General features: G+C 41.7%; 1 protein-coding gene across 1 annotated transcript; it reads left to right on the top strand.

Annotated features, from left to right (window-relative positions):
- Positions 1–2,262: 2,262 nt before the first annotated feature.
- PARD6B (par-6 family cell polarity regulator beta) lies at positions 2,263–20,115 on the top strand. Its single transcript, XM_079784873.1, has 3 exons — positions 2,263–2,649; positions 8,584–8,806; positions 16,787–20,115. The coding sequence occupies exons 1-3, from the start codon at positions 2,584–2,586 to the stop codon at positions 17,614–17,616; spliced, it is 1,119 nt and encodes a 372-aa protein (XP_079640999.1). The 5' UTR covers positions 2,263–2,583; the 3' UTR covers positions 17,617–20,115.
- The last annotated feature ends 2,116 nt before the right edge of the window (positions 20,116–22,231 follow it).

Here is a 22,231-nt window from a genome sequence, read left to right as displayed (position 1 = left end):
AAAGGTTGTGACATGTTTTGTAGTCAGCGGTTCTCAAAGTGGGGTCCCTGGGACCTTGCTAGGGGATTCTCAAAGCCCAAACTATTTTCTCAGTATTGTGATGTCACTGGCTCTTGTCACCTTCCTTGTGTATACAATGGAGTTTTCTAGAAGGGACATGTCATGTGATGATATCATCACCCTGATGACTACTGGAATGTGTGCTTGTGTATTCTTGTGTCTTAAACATTTCTCACTTTTCATTCTAATACCATGAATATTGAAAGACATAACACATATAAATAAAATGCTTGGTGGCCTCTGTAATTTTTTTAAAATATATTTTTACTGATTTCAGAGAGGGAGAGAGAGATAGAAACATCAATGATGAGAGAAAATCATTGATTGGCTGCCTCCTGCACACCCCCTATTGGGGATCGAGCCTGAAACCAGGGCATGTGCCCTTGACTGGAATCGAACCCAGGATCCTTCAGTCTGCAAGCCAACGCTCTATCCACTGGGCCCAACTGGCTAGGGGACCTCTGTAATTTTTAAGAGTAGTAAGGGGTCTTGAGACCAAACCATCCTACGCCTCATCACAGGAGCATGCTTCATTTCCAGCTCAGCTTGAGTCACAGAGTAGGTACTTATTAGTATGAACAGGGGTGGAGAAGGCAGCCTTATTGGGATGGTATCCTTTCCACCTGTACTGCCACCCAAAATGGCTAGAAAAACCTTATATCCCCCACAAGCATTTGGTGACCTGAACCCCTCAGGGGAAAAGATGGGGTTTTCACCTTTGAAGCCAGGTGGGGCAAGTTAGCATGGAGAAAACACACTCCCTCAGCACCAGCACCCAGCAAAGACCTATCTGAGCACTTGCCAGGAGTCAGGTCCCATGCTACACGCTCAACAATGAACAAAGCCGATGTGGTCTCTGCCTTCCCACAGCTTTCATCCAGGGCAGAAGTGAATTACACACACACACACACACACACACACACACACACACACACAGGAAAACTGCACCTTGTGAGTCACATGCTGACATGGAGGTGTGCAAGGTGTTAGGAGGGATGTGAGATGAGGGAGTAAGGCCCTGAGGACTCAGGTGGAATGAAACATCCTAACCAGCTACTCTTGGCCATTCCAGGTTAGACACCCGCCTGCGGGCCCAGGCCCAGCTCAGGAGAGGGCTCAACAGCTCTTTGTTGAGCAGTAATCCCACAGTGAGCCCTTCTGCAGGTGGGTGCAAGGATCTGGGGGTCTCCTCCTCACCTCCTCATCGCGGCCAAAGCTAAACAGGGTCTCTGTGAGGCGAAACGGACTCTAGAGCATTTGGAGAGGAGTCAATCTTTTGTTATTGGTAGAAACAGCAAATGGCCAAGAAATGGCTGGAGGACGGGAGAGGAAGACCTCAAGACATTAAAATAAAGAAAGAAAAAGGAGGAAAAGAAAAAAGCTTTGGAGGGCCTGTCTAGGAGAAATCCCGAGGGAGGCCAGACCTGCGAGGGCCATCCCGGGCCTCAGCCCACGTTCCCTCCCTCCAGGCACCCATTCTACCCCCTAGGACCTGACGGATCGCAGAAAGTCTCTACGAACAAAACCAAACCAGAAAAACCCCGAGGTTCTTTCTCCCCCCGTAACTGTGGTAGAAGCGGGAAAACTTGAATTTTGCAACCAGAGTTGCAGCCTGACACCTAAAGAACGCAAATGGGTGGTGGAGGGACGTTGTTTCAGGCTGCAGCATCCCAAAGTGCTGGCTAGCAGGAGGGGCAGGTGAAACCCACCCGCCCCTGGACCACGCACCCGGCGGCACGTTATATCCCCCAGCCGGGTGCGAGCTTCAACCCCGGCCCGGGCAACCCGGCCCGCGCCCGCGCCCGCGCGTGCGCAAAAGGCCCACCCACCCCAGCTCGTCTCCAGGTGCGCTCGCGCTTCCGGCTGGCCTTCCCGGGGCGGAAACCACAGGGCGGGTGCATGCGCTTTCCAACTCTCCCTCTGGGTCAGAGAGGCCCAGGGCTTCAGGTGACCCGCCCCGCCCTCGCAGCGCGAGGCCAATCGCGCTGCGGTGGGCGGGATTTTCTAGAAGGTGTCCCGCCCATGCGCCCTGCAAGACGTGTACCGATTGGTTGGCGCCGCGGGCGCAGGTGCGCGCTTCCTATTGGGTGTGGGCGGAGCGCGAGCCTCCGAGGCCTTGAAGGAGGCTGCAGGTGAGCGCGCGCGCCGCGCCTCCCGCCCAGCTCGCGTGCGCGCGCGCGGGCTCGCGGGGGAGGCGGCCGAGCGCGAGGCTGCGGAGCCCGTCGCCTCTGCTCCGCCCCTCTACCCCCTCCGCCCCCTCCGCCGCGGGTGCCGCCAAGGCCCTGAGGGAGGGAGTCGCGTCCCCGCTGGCCGCGCGGCCAGTCCCACCCTCGGTCTCGCCGCGTGAGGAACCGCCCAGCGGAGCTCTGCGCGGGGACTCGAGCCGCGGCCGCCCCTCTGCAGGTGCCTGTGAGGAGGCTCCCGGCCGCAGCCACGTCCAGAGCCCTCCGGCCACGCACTCTCTCCCCGCGCTCCTGGGGGGCGGCCCGGCTGCCGGAGGCCGCCGCGGGGCCCGGCCTCAGCATGAACCGCAGCCACCGGCACGGGGCGGGCAGCGGCTGCCTGGGCACCATGGAGGTGAAGAGCAAGGTGCGCGGGGCCCTGGCGGGGCGGAGCGGCCGTCCTGATGGCAGCGGGGGCCTGGGGGAGGCCAGGGACCGGTCAGGGACGGCCTGAGGAGCCGCCCGGCGTCTGGGTCGGCGAGAGGCGCGGTGGTGGATTTGGAGGCAGGAGACGGTGGATAATAAACTTGCTGAGAAGGAGAGGGCGGGCGGGGGGGGGGGGGGGGGTTGTGTCTGCTCCTGGCCCAGGTGGGTCGATGACCAGTGGAGCACTTTGTCTGGTTCCTTCCGTCTCATTCCTGTTCATGGACGGGAGTAAGGGCCAAGATACACCCAAGCCATTTGAGCGCAGAGCGGTTTCCAAACGTTTGGGGGAATTCTGCCTCCTGGCCTGTGAGTGAAAGGTGTTGGGAGCACCCGCGGTCACAACACGTTACCCCCTTCTGTGGTTCAGGGGTGCATGGGGTGGTGAAGAGGGCGCCCAACGAACTACATAACCCTTTGAAAGTTGGCTTTGCTTCCTGCTCGGGGAGTTCCTGGCACCGACTTCGGTATGCACTGAGTCTATAGCATCGACACGATCACCTTTCCTTTGAGCAGCACTCCACAGTTCGAGTCTGGGTGCTGTTTTCATTCCATCGTGCCGCCTTCTCACATCAAGTGTTTTTCATTCTTGACCAACGGTATGCCAATCTGCTGATAATCACTTCGGTATCTACTGAATTCCTACATTTCCAGGCTCCCTGAGCAGGGCAGTCTGTAGGGATTAGTTAGGGAATGCTTTCCAAAGGAGGTTTTAAGCTGGAATTTGAAGGTGATCGGCAGCCACGGGAACGTTCTCATGAGTTGGAGAGCCAGAAGGAGCTTAAAATAATCTAGTGCCATTCTCCGAGAAGACAGGGGCTTCGAAAGGTTACGACTTCGCCAAGCTCTGCTTTTATGACAAAAACCTTAGAGCCTTTTTACAGAGTAACCTTAGAGCTTTATAGAAAAAAAAAAGAGAGGGCACTGGCTGGGCCCAGACACATGTGAAATAGAACCGGGAAGACCAAAACACGTAAAAGGGTAGGAAAAAGTAAAAGCGCATCAACTTCAGAAATAATGAAGCATCGGTGAGTGAAGACTACTTCGAATGCAGGCGAAGGAGGGGAAGGAAAGCTTCCCGGAGCCTGTGGGTAAATGCTTTTTATTATCTAGAGTTGGTAGACGAAGTTCTGTAAGTTGTAACTGAGATAGTCACATCAAGAATATCTGAATTCATTTTTAACATCATTTTACAGTGTTCTCTGAAAGTTAACTCAGGTATCAGGATAGGCCAGTGGTCGGCAAACTGCTAGTTTCAGAAGCCTGGCTGCTTCCTAAGAATCGAAATGTAATTAGAGCAACGTAAGGAGCGTGTCTTCCCTGTGACCCCCAAGGAGCTGCCGTCGCAAATGGAAGTGACACATGCTTGGACTAAGGGTTGAGATGATTTAAAACACAGAAAACTTTTCCTCCAGCAGTATGTATAGCAGTGGTAGTGGCTGATAGCAGCCCAGTGGTTGAGTCTTCTAATGGCATTTCTGTTATAAATCTAGTATGGTTTTGTGGGTGTTGAGGTTAAAAAAAGAAAAACACAATATTGCATGATCTTAAAATTCAGTTTATGGTCCTAATTTTGGTAGCAAGTCTTTAATTTTTTTGGTCACAGGGAGAAAATGAGTAGGAATTCTAGGTACACTGATAAATACAACCAAACAGTAATTGATCTCCCGAGACTAGGAAACCTTGAGCTCTTGGGGACTGGAATTTCAGGCTTTCTGTCAACTGATTTGTGAATCTTTCCCATACTTATGTCTAACCTATACTAGTGTTATATATGGGACCTGCCATACTGCCCTTTTAGTGAACTGTGTCTCAGATAGAACCAAGGCATTCTGAGAACCTGCAGGGAATGAAGTGTCATCCCACTGTCATACTAGCTGTTGATAAATAGGCACGGTATAAGCTCTGTTACTAACGTGACACCTTGTGTTTCAAACATATATGGTTGATACATTTATCTTGAATGGATCAAATAAAACACCTGTCACCTTTACCATTTAAAAGTATTTGGACAGATGTTTTCTTTTTCACTGCTTTAGTGGTAGTATGGCTTTTTACAAAAATGATCCCTGAGAAGTTAGGTTGTGACCACAGCTAGGTGATGTGTAAACCCACATTTCAGGATCTCTTTGTTCTTCATAGAAAACAGTGTCAACTTTATCATCTTTGCTCATGGAAGGGAAAAATGGTACAAGTAAAGTAATGAATATTGCAAATATAACTATAGTTAAATTGTGATACCAGCTACCATGTGACTTTTCTTTGGTAACTGATTTATCTTCCTGTTTCGCCAGAGTTGGGAAAGTTCTTAATCAATAATCAAGGTGGTGTCCTTTAATAACCTTGGAGCAGTCTTTGAGCTGTACATTTCCTAATTATTATTCATGGACAAACAGAATATTAAAATTAAGTTTGCATTTCTAGAATGTACCAACAGATGGTAGGAGAAGGGTGTTGATTCACATTCTGGGTAATCAAAACAAATTAGACCAAGCTAAAAAAGTTGTAAATGGTTTATATAATGAATAGTTGTTGATTGGTCTTAATTTTATCTCTACCTTCATGTTTTGTTTTTATGTAGTAAAAAAGTTCTCTTAATCCTATTGTTCTGATGCAAGAAGCATAACAATTTCTCTTTTTTTCCTGCTAACATTTGCCAAAGGGCACATCTACTGTGAGCCATACAGTTTTCTATTGTTTTTTTCATAACATTTAAGCGAGAGAAGAAAATGTTGAGCAAAGAATTTTCATCCAGTAGCTTTAGCAAAAGCACTGAAGCCCTAAAATATTCAGTGATTAGATAGATGTTACTCCCATTTCTGGATCATGGGAAGTGATAAACACTGGGGTGAATCAAAGCCCTAGGAACTTTACGTTGTGATACCAGAATAAAGAAATGAAGGAGAAACTATGACTTTTGATAACATCATAAGACTAACTCTGATATGAAGGGTGTTCCCGAGTTTTTATTTACTTTGAAATGAGAAGGTGTGACTAAACTTTTTGAGAGCCCTGAATATGAGTCACCTTGTATTACTTGACAAGTGTTAGTGTTTATGGTTCAGGAATGTATTTTGGAAATTTTTAATTATTTATTAGAGGTAATAGGTGGTTTTGGTGAGTTTTAATGTAAAACTAGTGAGCAGCGTGGGTAAGCAAGGCAGATGAACTTCATCGAGTAAGAGCTGTGACTCCAGATACCCATAAGGTCCTTGGAAAAATGAATTGACACATTTGTAACCTCAAATTATTCTGATAGGAACTTTGTCTGCAGGGTGCTTAAGGCTGTCTTAGTGGTGCATTAGTATTTCTTACTCATAATAGCTATTTAGAGGAAAAATGAGTTCAGTGGTCAAGCACATTTGGCAAACATTTGTTTTTTTGGGTTTTTTATAATATTCAGATGCTTATATATTGAATGTAAACCATTTAAATGATATTTTTTAAAATATATTTTTATTGATTTCAGAGAAGCAGGGAGAGGGAGAGAGAGATAGAAACATCAATGATGAGAATCATTGATTGGCTGCCTCCTACACCCCCCCACACACACACGCGCGCGCGCGCGCGCGCGCGCACACACACACACACACACACACACACACACTGGGGATTGAGCCCTCGACCTGGGCACGTGCCCTTGACCCGAATCGAACCTGGGACCCTTCAGATTGCAGGCCGACGCTCTATCCACTGAACCAAATCCGCTAGGGCTAAAGGGTATTTTTTCCGGGGGGGGGTGAGGGGGGAGATAATCAGTGGTGGAAACCTTTTAGCCTTATCTAACTGATAGTTCATAGGGAGTCATATGATGGTGGTTGGGTGTTGCTTTGTTCCAAAAATTTGAAATTCAGTGCAGAAAAGGGATGCGCAGATACCTCCTTGCACCATGATTCAGTTTTGTGATATGATGGCTTCTCTGGTAGAGCTTTTAGTTGAAGATATCCTGTTTTCCTTATTTCCCATAGTTTGTAGTTCTGGAATATAGTTGCTACATTCAAGCCTTTTCAGTCTGTTTCCAGAGCTTGCCTCTAGGGTATGATACCTTCCTTTTAGAGCAGTCTTGATGTCGCTTCTTCTTTAATTCCCTAGTTGTAGGACTTCATTCAGCTAGATTTCAGGGGGTTCTGAATGATGGTTGTTCTGTAGTTTAGTTGTAATTTTATTGCTATTGTTGTTAATCCTCCCCAGGGGATATTTTTCCATTGATTTTTAGAGAGTAGACGGGAGGGGGAGAGACAGAGAGAGAGAGAGAGAAACATCTATGTGAGAGACACATCGATTGGTTGCCTCCCACACAAACCCTGACTGACCAGGGTGGGGATCGAGCCTGCAAACTAGGCAAACGCCCTTGATTGGAAATCGAACCCTGGACCCTTCAGTCCTAAGTTCTATCCACTGAGCGAAACTGGCTAGGGCTAATTGTAATTTTGATTCGGTCGTGGGAGAAGGTGCTTACCCTGTTTACTTATGCCACCATCTTGACCAAAGTCATTTGCAAACATTTGCTTTAAAAATTTTTTAATCAACTGCAGGACTTAACTGAACTTTTACTATCTGGTCTCCACAGTAACCCCTAAGAGTGTGACTATAGTTATGTAGCATTTTCCACGTGTGTGGCTGGGTACACCTTTTTGAGGAAGGCTGATTAACCTTTTTATATATATATATATATATATATATATATATTTTTTTTTTTTTATTTATTTCAGAGAGGAAAGGAGAGGGAGAGAGATATAGAAACATCAATGATGAGAGAGAATCACCGATCAGCTGCCTCCTGCATGCCCCACACTAGGGATGGAGCTCCCAACCCTGGCATGTGCCCTGACTGGGAATTGAACATGATCTCTGGGTTTATAGGTTGATGCTCAACCACTGAACCACACCAGCCAGGCTGATTAACCTTTCCTAGGTTTCCACTTTTGGGGAGAAATGCCATGCTAGTCCCATAGCACTAGTAAGTGCTATAGATCCTGTTGTTCATGGACTAGATGAACTCAGTCCTTAGTGTTGAATAAGGGCCGCTTGACTAATTCAGCATTTGGAGAACAGAGGTGTGATTCTAGCATAGGGAAGCAGACCTGAGAATCAGAATTGTGAAGATAAATATTGGACCTGGTAGAGGTGTCATTTACTCCCTGGTGGTATGATCCCTTAATACCTCTCTGATGTAACTAGTCTCTTTATCCACTAATTGGTAAGCTCATGTAGGCCTGAGCCTTTCAATCTCTAGGGTCTAGCCCTATGCCAAGCATGTAAACACTTCTTGTGCTCCTGGGTAGTTGTAGGACATATATTTGACGTATTAATAAAGCTTTTTAATAATAATAATAAGGAAGATGCTTATCTCTAGACTGATTTCTTAAATACTGTGCCTCCATTTGTATCATATTTTAAATGCCAAGAAGCTCAAAGTACTTTTTGTACCTGTTTCTGTTCATTCTTGCCACTTTTGTGAAATAGCAATTCCTTTTATGGGGGAAGAAACTTAGATGCTTTTTGTTAATGGTCAAAATAAAGACTTGGGCACCTCTTACCCCCAGGCCTGAGTGAGGAGAGTGCTGCTTTCAGGATCTGGGCTGCAGACAGGGTGTGAGAGGACAGTCCCCAATTCGGCCTAGGTGCCCGGGCATTGAGGTAAACCTGCATCTCTTAAAGTGATTGCCCTTCAGAGATACAGCATCAAGAAGGCACATCCCTGTGCCTTTCTTATGTTATTTTATCTCCAGATGATGAGGTTTCTGACAATAGACTGTGTCACTGGAACTATCTTCTTTATTAAGAGAAATAATAAGCCTGATAATTTTCTGTGGCATGCATTTTAAAATTGAGTCCTGTTAACTTTTTTAAATTAATACATTTTTTGTCTTTATAGTTTGGAGCTGAATTTCGTCGTTTTTCACTGGAAAGATCAAAACCGGGAAAATTTGAGGAGTTTTACGGATTACTGCAACATGTTCATAAGATCCCAAATGTTGATGTTTTAGTAGGCTACGCAGACATCCATGGAGACTTACTACCTATAAATAACGATGATAATTATCACAAAGCTGTTTCAACGGCCAATCCACTGCTTAGGATTTTTATACAAAAAAAAGGTAAGTACCACTGTTTACAAAAATTGTTTTACAAATAGAAATGGTTTTATTTTTCTCATTGATAGGATACACAGACTTTGCCACAAACTTACTGAATAGACATTTTCTGTGAATCTTACCATATTAAGCAACAAGTGAGTTTAAAACATTTTCAGTATTACTGGTTTAATGATTATCTTTACACTTCAATAGTGTACTTTAGAAAATTTGTGGGGGGTTTTTGTTTTTGTATTTTTTTAATCCTCACCCAATAATATGCTTATTGATTTTAGAGAGAGAGAAACATCAATGTGAGAGAGAACATCGATTGGTTGCCTTCTGTAGCCCCAATCAGGGATTGAACCCACAGCCTTTTGATATACAGGATGATGCTCCAACCAACTAAGCCACCTGGCCAGGGCAGAAAGTTTGTGGTTTTAATTACTTTAATTATAACCCTCTTAGATTTTTAAAAATAGAAATTCGGAATTTCTTGAATCTTCACTATAATGAATGAAATTTTGTTCATTCTGGAAGATGTGGTAGAAAGAGTATGACTTTGGAGTCAGAGAAACATTCTAGTTTTTTGGTGACAACCAACTTTCAAGTGCTGTACTTAATAGATACCTAACGGAAAGCTATTTATCCTTCCTGGGTCTCAATGTCTTTTTCTATAGAATGGGCATATTATCTCATAGGATTACTAGGAGGATTGAAAGAGCTAAATACAGTGCCCCCGGCATGTAGTAGGCAGGCATCCAGAGACTGTTTTCTTTCCTTTCTCTTTTAGGATATTGTTCACAGAAAGCAAATTAGTAGTTACTCATCTGGAAAATTAGATAGCAACTCATTATTTTGGAGGAATATAAATGTTGATATTTGTCTTATAAAAGAACATTTGAAGTAGCCACTTTATATTGCAAATGTTTTTAAATGTCTTTGAGTCCTAAGTTTTTATTTTTTTAACTTTGTGTCTTCCTTCATGTGTGTCTCTCTGTCTGCAGATGGGCAGGGTGTATGCCATTTATTCCTTTGTCTTTGGTAAATGAAGAGCTTTAGAAAGCTAGCAGGGAAGCAGCAGGCACTGTATTGGTGGGATAATTAAAGCCTTGCTGTGTTTGTAAACCAACCCAGAAACAGAATGGTAGGGATTACCCTTGAAGATGAAACTTTCTTTCCAATCAGTTGATAAGCATGGGACCACTCCCAGGGCTTTGAAATTCCACTGATTATGTATGTTAGCTTTTCTGGGTTTGGAGGAACTAAAGTCCACCAACAGAATAACCTGCCAAGCGTAACTTATATCTTTATCACTTGACTGTTTACAAAATATTAACAAACACAATTTTCCCTACCCGCCCCCCCCCCCCACCAGATGGATTTTGTAGATAACAGGGGTGTGGTACAATTAGAGTATTACTTTAGGAGATTAATTTGGCTGTTGGGATGAATTGGAGGAGCAGCAGAATATGGAAGAGGAATGGACTTAAGAGAAAATTGGTTTGGTTTTAGGGCAGAAAAGCTTATCTGGCTGGTGAGTTTAAACCGTGTTAGGAAATTAGAAATGGTAAATAAAGACCTTAGAAAACTATGTATAGAATGTTAGAGAAGAACTGCAGTAGAGGAGAGAAGGACAAAACATTTGAGTGGAATTTGTCATTTTGAGTAGAATAATTTAAATAATTGTTGTTAGATAGTAGGCCTTTCTTGTTAGCAGTTGCAATTTTCACTAAAAATTTAGTTGCTCTCTGGAATGTGTATTCAAATGTAAAAATGACTATTTTTAAACCGCTGCCGCCTGACAAATTATTCCCTTCATTAGAAAGATTATATGAGTTGGATTATACCACCACGTGTTTTTGCTACTGGATTTGTAACACTTATGTGATCATGGGATTAATTAGTCCTGACATCTTTTAAGGATGGTTATCTTCTGCTATTTCCTTTTTAAATGTTTCTATGTGAACAAAACTTTTCTATGTCATAGAGATAAACATCCAATACAATTAATAGTCTCAGAGTTTGGCTTAGAAATAGGTAGTCCATTCAACAGACAAGTCTTTAAAAAATATATAAATTTAAGCCCTGGCTTGTTTTGCTCAGTGGTTTAGTACATCGGCCCAAGGACCGATGGGTCATGGGTTCGATTCCTAATCAAGGGCACGTACTTTGATTGCAGGTTTGATCCCCTGTCAGGCACGTGTGGGAGGCAACCAATTGATGTGTCAATCTCATGTTGATTTTTCTTTCTTTCTTTCTCTCTCTCTCCCCCCTCCTCCCTCTCTTCCACTCTCTCTAAAAATCAATGGAAAAAATATCCTCAGGTGAGGATTATATATATATATATATATATATATATATATATATATATACACACATATATATATAATACAAACATGACTTAAGCAAAAAATGAATAGGAAGTTGGTTGATTCATTCCTGCTTAAAACCCTGAACTGGCTTTTCATTGCATCCAAAAGAAACTCCTTCCTTGTTTGGCCTTTGCCAGTTCATCTTCCTCAGTTCTTCCTCCCTCATCACAGCCACACCGGCTTCCAGTCCCTCAGACTTTGTTGCTGTCTCTGCTTTTGCACTTGCTTTTTCTTCTAAGAAAGATTTCCCTCTAGCTCTTCCCATAGCTGCCTCTTCATCCTTCAGATCTTAGCACAGATCATGTTCTCAGAAGGGTTTCTTCTGACCACCCCTAAAGGGCCACACCCTCCCATCGTTAGCAGATGAACTACCCTCTGAAGATCTGGAATTCAGAGTGTCTTTGAAGTGAAAGCTCAGGGTTGAATGCGTAAGCTACTTAATAGCCTGAACTTGAAGATAGGAATGAAAAGTTTTATATTTTGTAATAATTTGTTAGAAGAAAAACCCCATACTCCATTTCTAGGGCAGTTATCATGGAAGCAAAAACAAAACAAAAAACCTGATATCTTTAAAGTTTATTTTCACAGAGAGGATTTCCAGATCTTTTGCCAGCCCCCATCCCCACTGGAGTTTAGAGTATCATCATTTGTTTGGGGGAGGGGAAGAGAAGGTACAGAGTAGTTTTCCTCCTCTTGTTGTTTAGATTATTATTGTACGACAAACAATATTAGAAAATATCCTAAGGTTGTACCTTTAAAAAATACTCAGGTTATTCCTGTAGGTTTGGAATACAGCCAGGGAAATGTGTATTAAAAAAATAAAAAACTTCCCAGCCAGTCATGGTGATCAGCCAAGTCTGGGGTCTGTTGAAATGCAGAGACTCCTTGCCAGATCTGATCAGAATGTGCACACCACAGTTCTTGCTGTATGTATCACCACCTGTTTTTGTGTGACATTAGACAAATATGTCTGCATCTTGGATTTATTCAGAGGAGTTTGTTGGACTCTCTAGAAGGGCCTTGCTTTAAGCATCCCCTCACTTAGGACATGGCCTTGTGGCCCCGACACCTGTACAGTGGACATTATTTTGCAAATGGACTTTAAGATTATATTTTAATGAATCAGGGTTTAATTTAGAAATGTCTAAGGTATATACATTGTAATAGTAAGTTGTAAAAAAAAAACCACACAGTTTAACAAAAGGTATGGCCCCAGAAATTAAACATTAAATAAAATAGAGAAAAGAAGAGAGGAAATTGTGGAATAACATCTCAGAATATGACACCAGTTCTCATGATGGAAACCTGGGAGCCACCTTCGACACATACCTGTTTTCCTTAGTCACCAAGCCTGTTAAAACTGTGTTCTAGTTATTTTTCAGGTGTTTTGCCCTATCTCCATTGCCTCTGCTTCAGGCCAGGTGCCATTCTAAACCACTGCACAGCCTCCTATCTCCTCCCAGGTCCATTCTCCAGCTCGAAGCCAGAGCTTTAGAGAAAAACCGAAACCCTTGGTTTTCTTCCTGTTGCCCTCAGGCCGAAGCCCATAATCCTTAACACTTCCCTGAAGTCCCCATTGGTCTGCCTGGCCCCTGGCTGCTTCTGACTTGGCTCTGGACTCCTCCTTCTCCTCCCCGCCCCCTCTCCCCCAGCCACCCTTTAACCTCACTACAGTCAATGGGCCACATAATGAGGTTTCTGTCAACAAATTCGACCACATATATGGTGCTCCATTAGAATACAGGAGCTGAAAAATTCCTATCGCTTAGTGACGATGTTGTGGCTGTAGTAAGGTGGGAGTGCATCACATTCCTCATGCAGTTGTGTTAATGCTGGTAAACAGACCTACTGCACTGCCAGTCCTATAAAAGTTCAGCCCATGCAATTATGTACAGCACTTAATACCTGATTATGATCATAAAAGACTGTTGCAGGTTTACATATGTACTATACTTCTCATTGTTATTTTAGAGTTTACTCTTTGTACTTATTCACAAAAAAGTTTGCTGAAAACAGTAGGCCCTGTTAACACCGGCAGCATCCCTATCTCATGTCTCTCTCTCTTTTTTTTTTAATATATTTTTATTTAGTTCAGAGAGGAAGAGAGATATAGAAACATCAATGATGAGAGAGAATCATTGATCAGCTGCCTTTTGCATGCCCCCTACTGGGGATCGAGCCTGCAACCTGGGCATGTGCCCTTGACCAAAATCGAACCCAGGACCCTTCAGTCTGCAGGCCGATGCTCTGTCCACTGAACCAAACCAGCTAGGGCTCATGTCTCTTGATTGCATCATTTTCTCTTGTGCTTGATTTAATCTCGTGTAGTTTTATGCAGTAACCTGCTGTACAGGGTTGTATCTCTGGAGCACTAGGCTAGAACATGTAGCTAGCCTAGGTGTGCAGTAGGCTATACCATCTAGGTTTGTGTAAGTCACTCATGATGTTCGCTCAACGATGATATTGCCTAACGATGCATTTCTCAGAACATATCCCTGTTAAGCGGTGCGTGACTGTACATTGGACTCCTTCCCCTACCTCCATCCTGCTCCTCTCTTTATTTGTTGTATTCTATGCCTGGAATGTCCTTCCCTGATTAACTAGTCTCAGCGTGATCCTTACTTTCCTGACGAAGCCTTTCCTTTCCTGTGCACCATGCTAGGTTCTCATTTACATACTTGCACAGCACAGTGTACATCACAGCTCTTGGCACCTTTGTAATAATTCAATTATTTGAAATTAATTGCCATCTCCTCCTTTAGACTATAAGCACCATGAAAGCAAGCACCTTATCTGTTTTGTTCACTTGATCTATGGCCCAGAAAACAATGCTGAACCACATACGAGATACTTCTTAATATTTGGTGATTGATTTTTCTTATTAGGAAGTGAAGGGATCTACAGAATTTGAATATTTCTTTAAGTGATGTTTAATCTTTGTAAAGTTGCCAGATCTGTTTCATTTAACCATTTTGGATTAGAACAAGGGTTGGCAAACTAAGGCTTGCTGGCTGTTTTGTAAATAAAGTTTTCCTTGGAACACAGCCAAGCTCATTCCTTTATGGTCTGCCTATGGCTGCTTTTGCAACAGGAACCGTGTGACCTCCAGGACCTGAAATATTTACTGTATGGCTCTTTACAGAAGAAGGTTTACAGCCCCTAGATTACAATTTCAAAAATCATTTCATTCTTACCTGTCTTCCTGCTGAACTTCAAACAAGTCATAATCTTGAACTTTCTTAATGGCTCTAACATGAACTGTTCCTATTTTGTTACTATAAAAGGATGCTGATGCTTCACCCCCCGCCCCCCCCCCAAGATTTGCTTTTTATCCACTGTAGGCTTTTATTTCTTGTATCTGTGTCTGCCACTCACTAGTGGACCCTTACCTCTCACTCTGTAACTTTTGACTCTCTGTGAGCTAAGGAATGAGATAACCAGGCTTTTCAGAATTAATGTTTACAGACTAAGGGCCTGCAGGGCTCCTCGGTAAGTAACGCACAGGAGCTTTTTGTGTGGAAAGAAGTGAGACATCCTTGGCAGTTCAGTGGCCTTGCAGGTGGCTCGTTGTCGTTCCTGTTAGCTGAGATGGTCTGCTGAGGGGCAGGCTTGGGGTAAGGGAGGTGCTGCTCTATAAGCCGGTATCATGTACTGTTGCGTAAGCCTGGCTTTATACAAGTGGAAGGTTGCTATAAACCACATTTCCAAACTTCCCATCACAGTCTGAGTTCAGTGCTTTGATATACATACTCAGGTAGAAAGTGAACTCCTACTCCCTGTGGACATTCACCTTTACACTTTAAACTAACACCCTGCACCCTGGCTTTCTGCCAAAATATTTTTTCCCAGTGGCTGGAAACTGATTAGCTAGATGGGAGAACAAAGGTGCCTTTGTACAGGGGCATATTGCTTCTGAGAATTTAGCAGAGAGCATTCAAACAGGGTCAGGATGCAATGCCAAATTATGCAGATTTGAGGGTTTGGGGGTCAGGTTTCCCATGAATAGGTATGTAGGCAACTTAATTTTGTTCGCAGTTTGTGTGGACTGGAATTTTTCTTATATTAGGTGGGTTTTCTTAATTGATTGTTTTAAAATGAAAATATGTAATTTTGAAAAGAACACATTTAGAAGATGATTGTTAGATTTTTTGGCCAAATTTTGCCAAAAAGATTTTTGTGTCAATGAATTTATTTCCACAGCCAAATTATAAATTTCTGTCTCTGTTAGAACCCAGTCTAAATATTTTATCTATAAATGAGGACAAAATTATCCTGGGTGGAGAGGGGGGGAAAATGCCAAAATAATTAAGTACCCCTAGTCTTGTACATTTCTCTGAAACTAGCTTTTGAAGATGTTCAAGTAGCATGGGGAAAAAAATGCCGAAGTTCTCTATACTCTGACACACAGTTGATACTTAACATTCATTGTATGAATGTGTCAGGTATTGGCCTAGAAAGAACTCCTGGGTCTAGTCTTTTCTCTCTAACTTATTATGTCCCCATCATTTCCTAGTATATAAAGTAATGATGATAATAGTTAAGAGTGTGTGTGTAGGGGGGGTAGGGGGGCGGGTGGCAGAAGGTCACAGGAGAGAATACAAATTGAAGCCTTGGACAAACGGTGATGTTACTATTCTCTGTAGCAGTAGCCGACACTAGGATTTTGAACTAGTTTTTTTTTGGGGGGGCCTTTTGCCTTTATTTTAGTTGAAATGGGATTTCAACTCGTGTGCTCGTGTGCCTGCTATTAATTTCATTTCCTTTTCTACCTCTCATTCTCTGATGAGATGCTTTGTTTATGGCTGGTCTTCCTTGATCTATGTGATCTAAGAATACCTGGTTTTAGGTGCCCTGTTGTCCCTTAATGTACATCAGAGATTATAAATTGTTGGCTTGAAGAATGAATACAACCCCCGGGTGTTATTTAACTCAAATAGGTTTTTGTTGTTGTTTAACTGGGTGTCAGCATTTAAAAATGGGAAGATTTTTACCTAAAAACCATGACTCTGGCAAATTCCTACAGGACATGAAGAAAAACTGTGGAATGAAGAGCAGCTGTGCCATTAAACAGGGCAAAATGCATTTTAAGTAATTGGTTTAAGAATGTGTTTGCACCTGGCCGGTGTGGCTCAGTGGTTGAGTGTTGACCTCTGAACCAGGAGATCATGGTTCTATTCCCAGTCAGGGCACATGCCCAGGTTCTGGGCTTGATCCCCTGTGTGGGGTGGAGGCAGCCGATCAATGATTCATCATTGATGTTTCTATCTATCTCCCTCTCCCTTCCTCTCTGAAATCAATAAAAATATATTTAAAAAAAAGAATGTGTTTGCAAAACTTTCCAGAATTTCATTTGGCCATGATTCATGTTGTTTCATAGTTATTGAGCGTTGTTATATTTAACATGCACATTGGGTAATTTTATGTGTACTTGAGAGGGCCACCTAGTGTTTTTTTTCTGATATAGCGTATCTTCTGCACTACATTTTGATCCCATTAGAATAAGCTAATGTTTAACTAGTGTGTTTATGTACCAAATACATTTTAATTATCCTTTCTGTACAGATTCAACTGCAGATAAATGGGTGTTTTCACAGCATTTCTATAATTATTTTATTTTATTTTTAAACAGAAGAAGCAGACTACAGTGCCTTTGGTACAGACACACTAACAAAGAAGAAGAATGTTTTAACCAATGTATTGCGTCCTGACAACCACAGGAAAAAGCCTCATATAGTCATTAGTATGCCCCAAGACTTCAGACCTGTGTCTTCCATTATAGACGTGGATATTCTCCCAGAAACGCATCGTAGGGTCCGTCTGTACAAATACGGCACTGAGAAACCCTTAGGATTCTACATCCGGGATGGCTCCAGTGTTAGGGTCACGCCACATGGCTTAGAGAAGGTCCCAGGGATCTTTATATCCAGACTTGTCCCGGGAGGTCTGGCTCAAAGCACAGGACTGTTAGCCGTTAATGATGAAGTTTTAGAAGTTAATGGCATAGAAGTTTCAGGGAAGAGTCTGGATCAAGTAACGGATATGATGATTGCAAATAGCCGCAACCTCATCATAACAGTGAGACCAGCAAACCAGAGGAACAATGTCGTTAGGAACAGTCGGACCTCCGGGAGCTCCGGCCAGTCTACTGATAACAGCCTTCTCGGCTGTCCACAGCAGATGGAACCCAGCTTTGAGCCAGAGGATGAAGACAGTGATGAAGATGACATTGTTATTGAAGATAATGGAGTGCCACAGCAGATTCCCAAAGCTGTTCCTAACACGGAGAGCTTAGAATCATTAACACAAATGGAACTCAATTTGGAGTCTGGACAGAATGGTTTTATTCCTTCTAATGAAGTGAGCTTAACACAGGCAGCAAGTGGCACAAACACTGAATTTGAAACGCGTGTTCCAAATCAAAAACTCTTAGAAGAAGATGGAACAATCATAACACTATGAAACCACTATCTGACTGTTTTCTGAGTGAAGATGCCATGGGAACCTATACATTCCGCTAGTTTAAAGCATATATACCTCTGAACCAGTGACCTGGAATGGGCATGAGAAAAAATAATATTGCAAGCTCAAAATGTTATTAAAATAGTAGTTTGATAATTGCTAATATAAACTTTGGTGGGTCAGAGGTAAATTTAAATCTAAAACAAAGGGGCCTTTGCTAATGCGATTATGTGCTTTTGCTGTTTTGTCTACAGATAACTGGATGTTAGAGCACATTCTAGAACTGTGTGAGAGGACTAGATAATTTCCGTTTGAAGTGGTTGCATATTTAACCTGCTGTGCAGAGCCCAGTTAATTTTTCCTTTGTATTTTTAAAAATTCTAATGTGAAGAAGTCTCATTCTAACTTTTGGTACCTTGGGGACCTCAGCTCCTATGTTCTCTGTATTTTATTTTGATATTTTAATGTTCCTCTGTTGTGAATTGTAACAGGCAATGTTTCCAAGTGCTTTTTTTCCTAATTTCTAAGAAATCAAACTGATTGTCTATTTTTAGGAGTTGCTTCCTATGTTATAAGGCATCAAAACTATGTTCCTGAATTAAGAAACTCTACCAGTTGTTCAGGTGCCTGCCTGTCCTTCCTATAGTTTTCATTCTCACAAACGCATTCCATGTGGGTGTAACTTACCCTGGAAATGGCAGTGCCGCTGACTCTGGGCATTGGGAGACTCTCCCTTAACCTCAACCTCTTCACCTCTTCTCACCCTCATTCCTAATCTCATTGGAAATTATCCTTTTCTTGTGTGTGTTGTTGGTGTGCTTTTATACTCTTTTAATGTATTCGAGAAGTGCAAATCATTTTGGATTTTAAAAAATGCACCCAAATTCAGAGATTTTTTTACACACAGGACAAACTTGTGCACTTTTTATATGAACAACTTGGGTTTTCCTTCATGGGATTTCTAGGAACACTGCCTACACTTTATGAAAATTATATAGTATTCACCTTTGACAGGTAGACTTTATCACTATTGATTTTATGAAGCTATTTATTACTTTCTAATGCATCCACTTAGAACAAGTTAAGTGTAAGGCTGCTAACTTCCATTCCTTGCCTGATTTCACTATACAATGTGCACAAACACTACAGAATGCTTGTATATAGAAACAAAGAATAGTATGAAATACATAAGTTCCCTGTGGCTTATGGATATTACTGTCAGAGTTATTTATTGATTAATTTTATGGTAGGGCTAGTATGGATACCTATAACAATTGTGTGCTATTAAAACAATGAAGAATCAGATGACTCCGTTTTGAAGGATATTTTCTCTATATGGTCAAAATATATGAAGAAGTAAAGTCTTGATTAAATGAAGATCACTTGACTCAGAATACTTAAATGTATTTTGTTCACATTACCACTAAACATATTGTCACTAAACTATTAATTGCACAAATATTATGTAATACAATGTACTTTTTGTTGAATTCACCGAAGTTCTTCCACTTACATACCACTGTTTTATAATAGCATTCCAGCTTTAACATTCTGTGAGTTATACATTTGACTCTTGAATGACAAAACAATGATAATATGTATAAGGTTAAATTTCATTTATAAGCGGTGCAGGGGTTCAACATTTTAAGTAAAAATACTTTCACACACTACCTCTCTCTCTCTTTTTTTTTTTAACAAAGTTTTTAACATCAGAACTTTTCTTGTGGGGGGGAATACTTCAGGGCTTGACTTTTTGTACAAATTTTAACGACTTGTATGTCTTCATGAAAATGGAAGTCAAAGCTTCTAATGCTTCTTATTTTAATTATCCTGCTAAAGATACATGTCAGTGGTGTCTTCAGCTAGATCTCACTTAAATTATTGGTAAAATAATTGATTATTAGACGTATTGTAAAACCAATAGATCTTGGTTATACAATAAAATGTGGATTCATTGGTTGTCTGAATCAGTTATTTCAAGTGTATCATCGTTAACAAAAGTATCAGTGGATGCAGCATAAAATTTCCTAGTACTAAGTGTCAAGCCTAACTGTGAATTTTGTTCTGTATCTTTAAGTAAATTTATGCTAATGTTCTCATGTGCTATCAACAAAATGTATGTACTTTTGTGAACTATGAATTTTCTAATTAAATTTTACATATGACAACATGATTTGTACATGGATGACACTGTTTAAACTATCAAATGTCAGTATTTTACTACAATTTTATTATAAAATGTACATTATCATTAACTGAACTTTGATTTTAAAATCAAATTGGCTTTAGTTGTATATTATTTTTTACAAATAAAGATAGACTTGTATAAAGGCTACTTTCTTGTTTGCAAATATATGAAAAGTGCCCAACAGTTATTTACCTATCACCCATTATATAAGCTATAGCAAAGTCCTGGCTTCCTTAACTTAATTTTTAAAAGATAAACATGAGCCCAGCCAATGTGGCTCAGTGGTTGAGCATCCACCTATGAACCAGGAGGTCACGGTTCAATTCCCGGTCAGGGCACATGCCGGGTTACGGGCTCTATCCCCTGTGTGGGGCGTGCAGGAGGCAGCCGATCAATGATTCTCTCATCACTGATGTTTCTCTCCCTCTCCCTTCCTCTCTGAAATCAATAAAAATCTTTAAAAACAAAAATACAAAGATAGCCCTAGCCAGTTTGGCTCTGTGGATAGAGCATCGGCCTGCAGACCAAAGGGTCCCGGGTTCCATTCTGGTCAAGGGCACGTACCTCAGTTGCAGGCTCTTCCTCGGCGCAGGCCCTCTCATCAGGGCACGTGCAGGGGCAACCAATCGATGTGGTACTCTCACATCGATATTTCTCTCTTACACTCTCTCTCAAAATCAGTGGAAAAATATCCTCGGGTGAAGATTAAAAGATAACATGAAATTGTATGTACATCCACTACAACTATACACTGAGTGGCCAGATTATTATGATCTCTGAACGCATAATAATCTGGCCACTCAGTGTGTGTATGTATATGTATGTATATATGTCTGTGTGTATATATACACACACACACATACATATATATATTAGAGGCCCGGTGCATGAATTCGTGCATGGGTGGGGTCCAGCCAGCCTGGCCAGGGGGAGGGGACATGGGCGGTTGACCGGCCTGCCTGCTGGTCGAGGGGACAATTTGCATATTAGCCTTTTATTATATGGGATATACACTGAGTGGCCACATTATTATGCATTCAGAGATCATCATAATCTGGCCACTCAGTGTATATGCATGTATTGACTGGAAGGTTGCATTGAAAATGTACTTAATTCTGATAAATGTGGGAAATTGTGCATGATAATCCATCAGAGTTATCATTTAGGCTTTAAGATTATTTGAAACAAGACAAAAGTGGTTTGTAATGTGACAGTTTATCTTCTGAGACTCAAACTCACTTAGTTATACTTTCTATTGCCACCCTATATGGATTGAATTCAGTTTATCCTGAAACATGTACAGTAAAAGGCCCGAAATAAAACAGACCATTTCTAATCCCAAATTAGTCACCCTGTCGTTGGCTTAGTTGGTCTCTGCACGGTCTCTTCAGCTAACCAGTGTGGAGAATAATTTTGATTCCTTGCCCCGATGAAAAACAGCTTGAAAATCCTCTTAGTAAAAATTCAACATCCTGACTTTAGACCTCTCCATCGTGGATTGGTACCCATTGTGCTGCATCCAATACCTGGTATTCATCTCAGTTTCAGGGTCCGTGAAACAATGGTGTACTAAAACATCCCTTCCACCCTAAAATGTGATCCCAATGCTGTTTGACCTTAAATCCCTGCTGCTTTCAAGTTTGCACTCCGATAAAGGAATAAAATTTGATTTTGCAGTCGTAGAAATTTGCAAGGAAAAGCTAGCCCCCTCTGTCGGGTTGTGTACCTTTAGGTGTTCTAATTCATGGTTAGCAACTGGTTCTTGTTTGCTTAAGATGTTCCCATCTTCAGATTGATGGAAGGTTGAATTGTGGGTAATGAACTTTAAGTGTGTGTATGTCAGTGTATCTCTTGAACAGGTTGGGAGGGAGGGCGCTTATTTATAAGACATTGATCGTTTGAACTTTATTTGGGACAGCGTGTCACTTGGTGATGGTGGCTGGCTGTTACCTGCAGGGTTGAGCCTCCAGCTGTGATAAGTTCACTGATATGCTCCTTCAGTGCTGTAATTGGGTGGATGTCTGACTGGTTATTGGAAGGTAAATAGAAAGGAAATTAATGTTAGATTTCATAATTTAGAAGTCCTTAGTATGTAGTAGTCTACCAAGTTCTTCCCTACAAACAGGATTTAGATAATATTTTTAAAGCTACTATGTTTATCCTAGTTGCTTTGCAATGTTTGATGTGTATTTTATAAATTAATACTAAAAGTCAGTGGAGTTTGTGTTCTTTACAAGCTGTATTTAGGTGTTTTCTCATTTTAAATGGCTCTCTTTTGGAAATGGTATTTATTCCCAAACCAGTGTTTTCCATGTAATAGAAAATCACTATTTTCTAGTTCATTATAATTATCTACTTCATTATAATCCCAAGGGATGGATAACAAAACTATTTAATACTATTAGTAAAGAAAATTTTTTAAAAAAT

Source organism: Cnephaeus nilssonii (genome assembly GCF_951640355.1).
Source record: "Cnephaeus nilssonii genome assembly, chromosome: 11".
Taxonomy (NCBI): domain Eukaryota; kingdom Metazoa; phylum Chordata; class Mammalia; order Chiroptera; family Vespertilionidae; genus Cnephaeus; species Cnephaeus nilssonii.
This window is presented reverse-complemented; position numbering and strand designations above follow the sequence as displayed.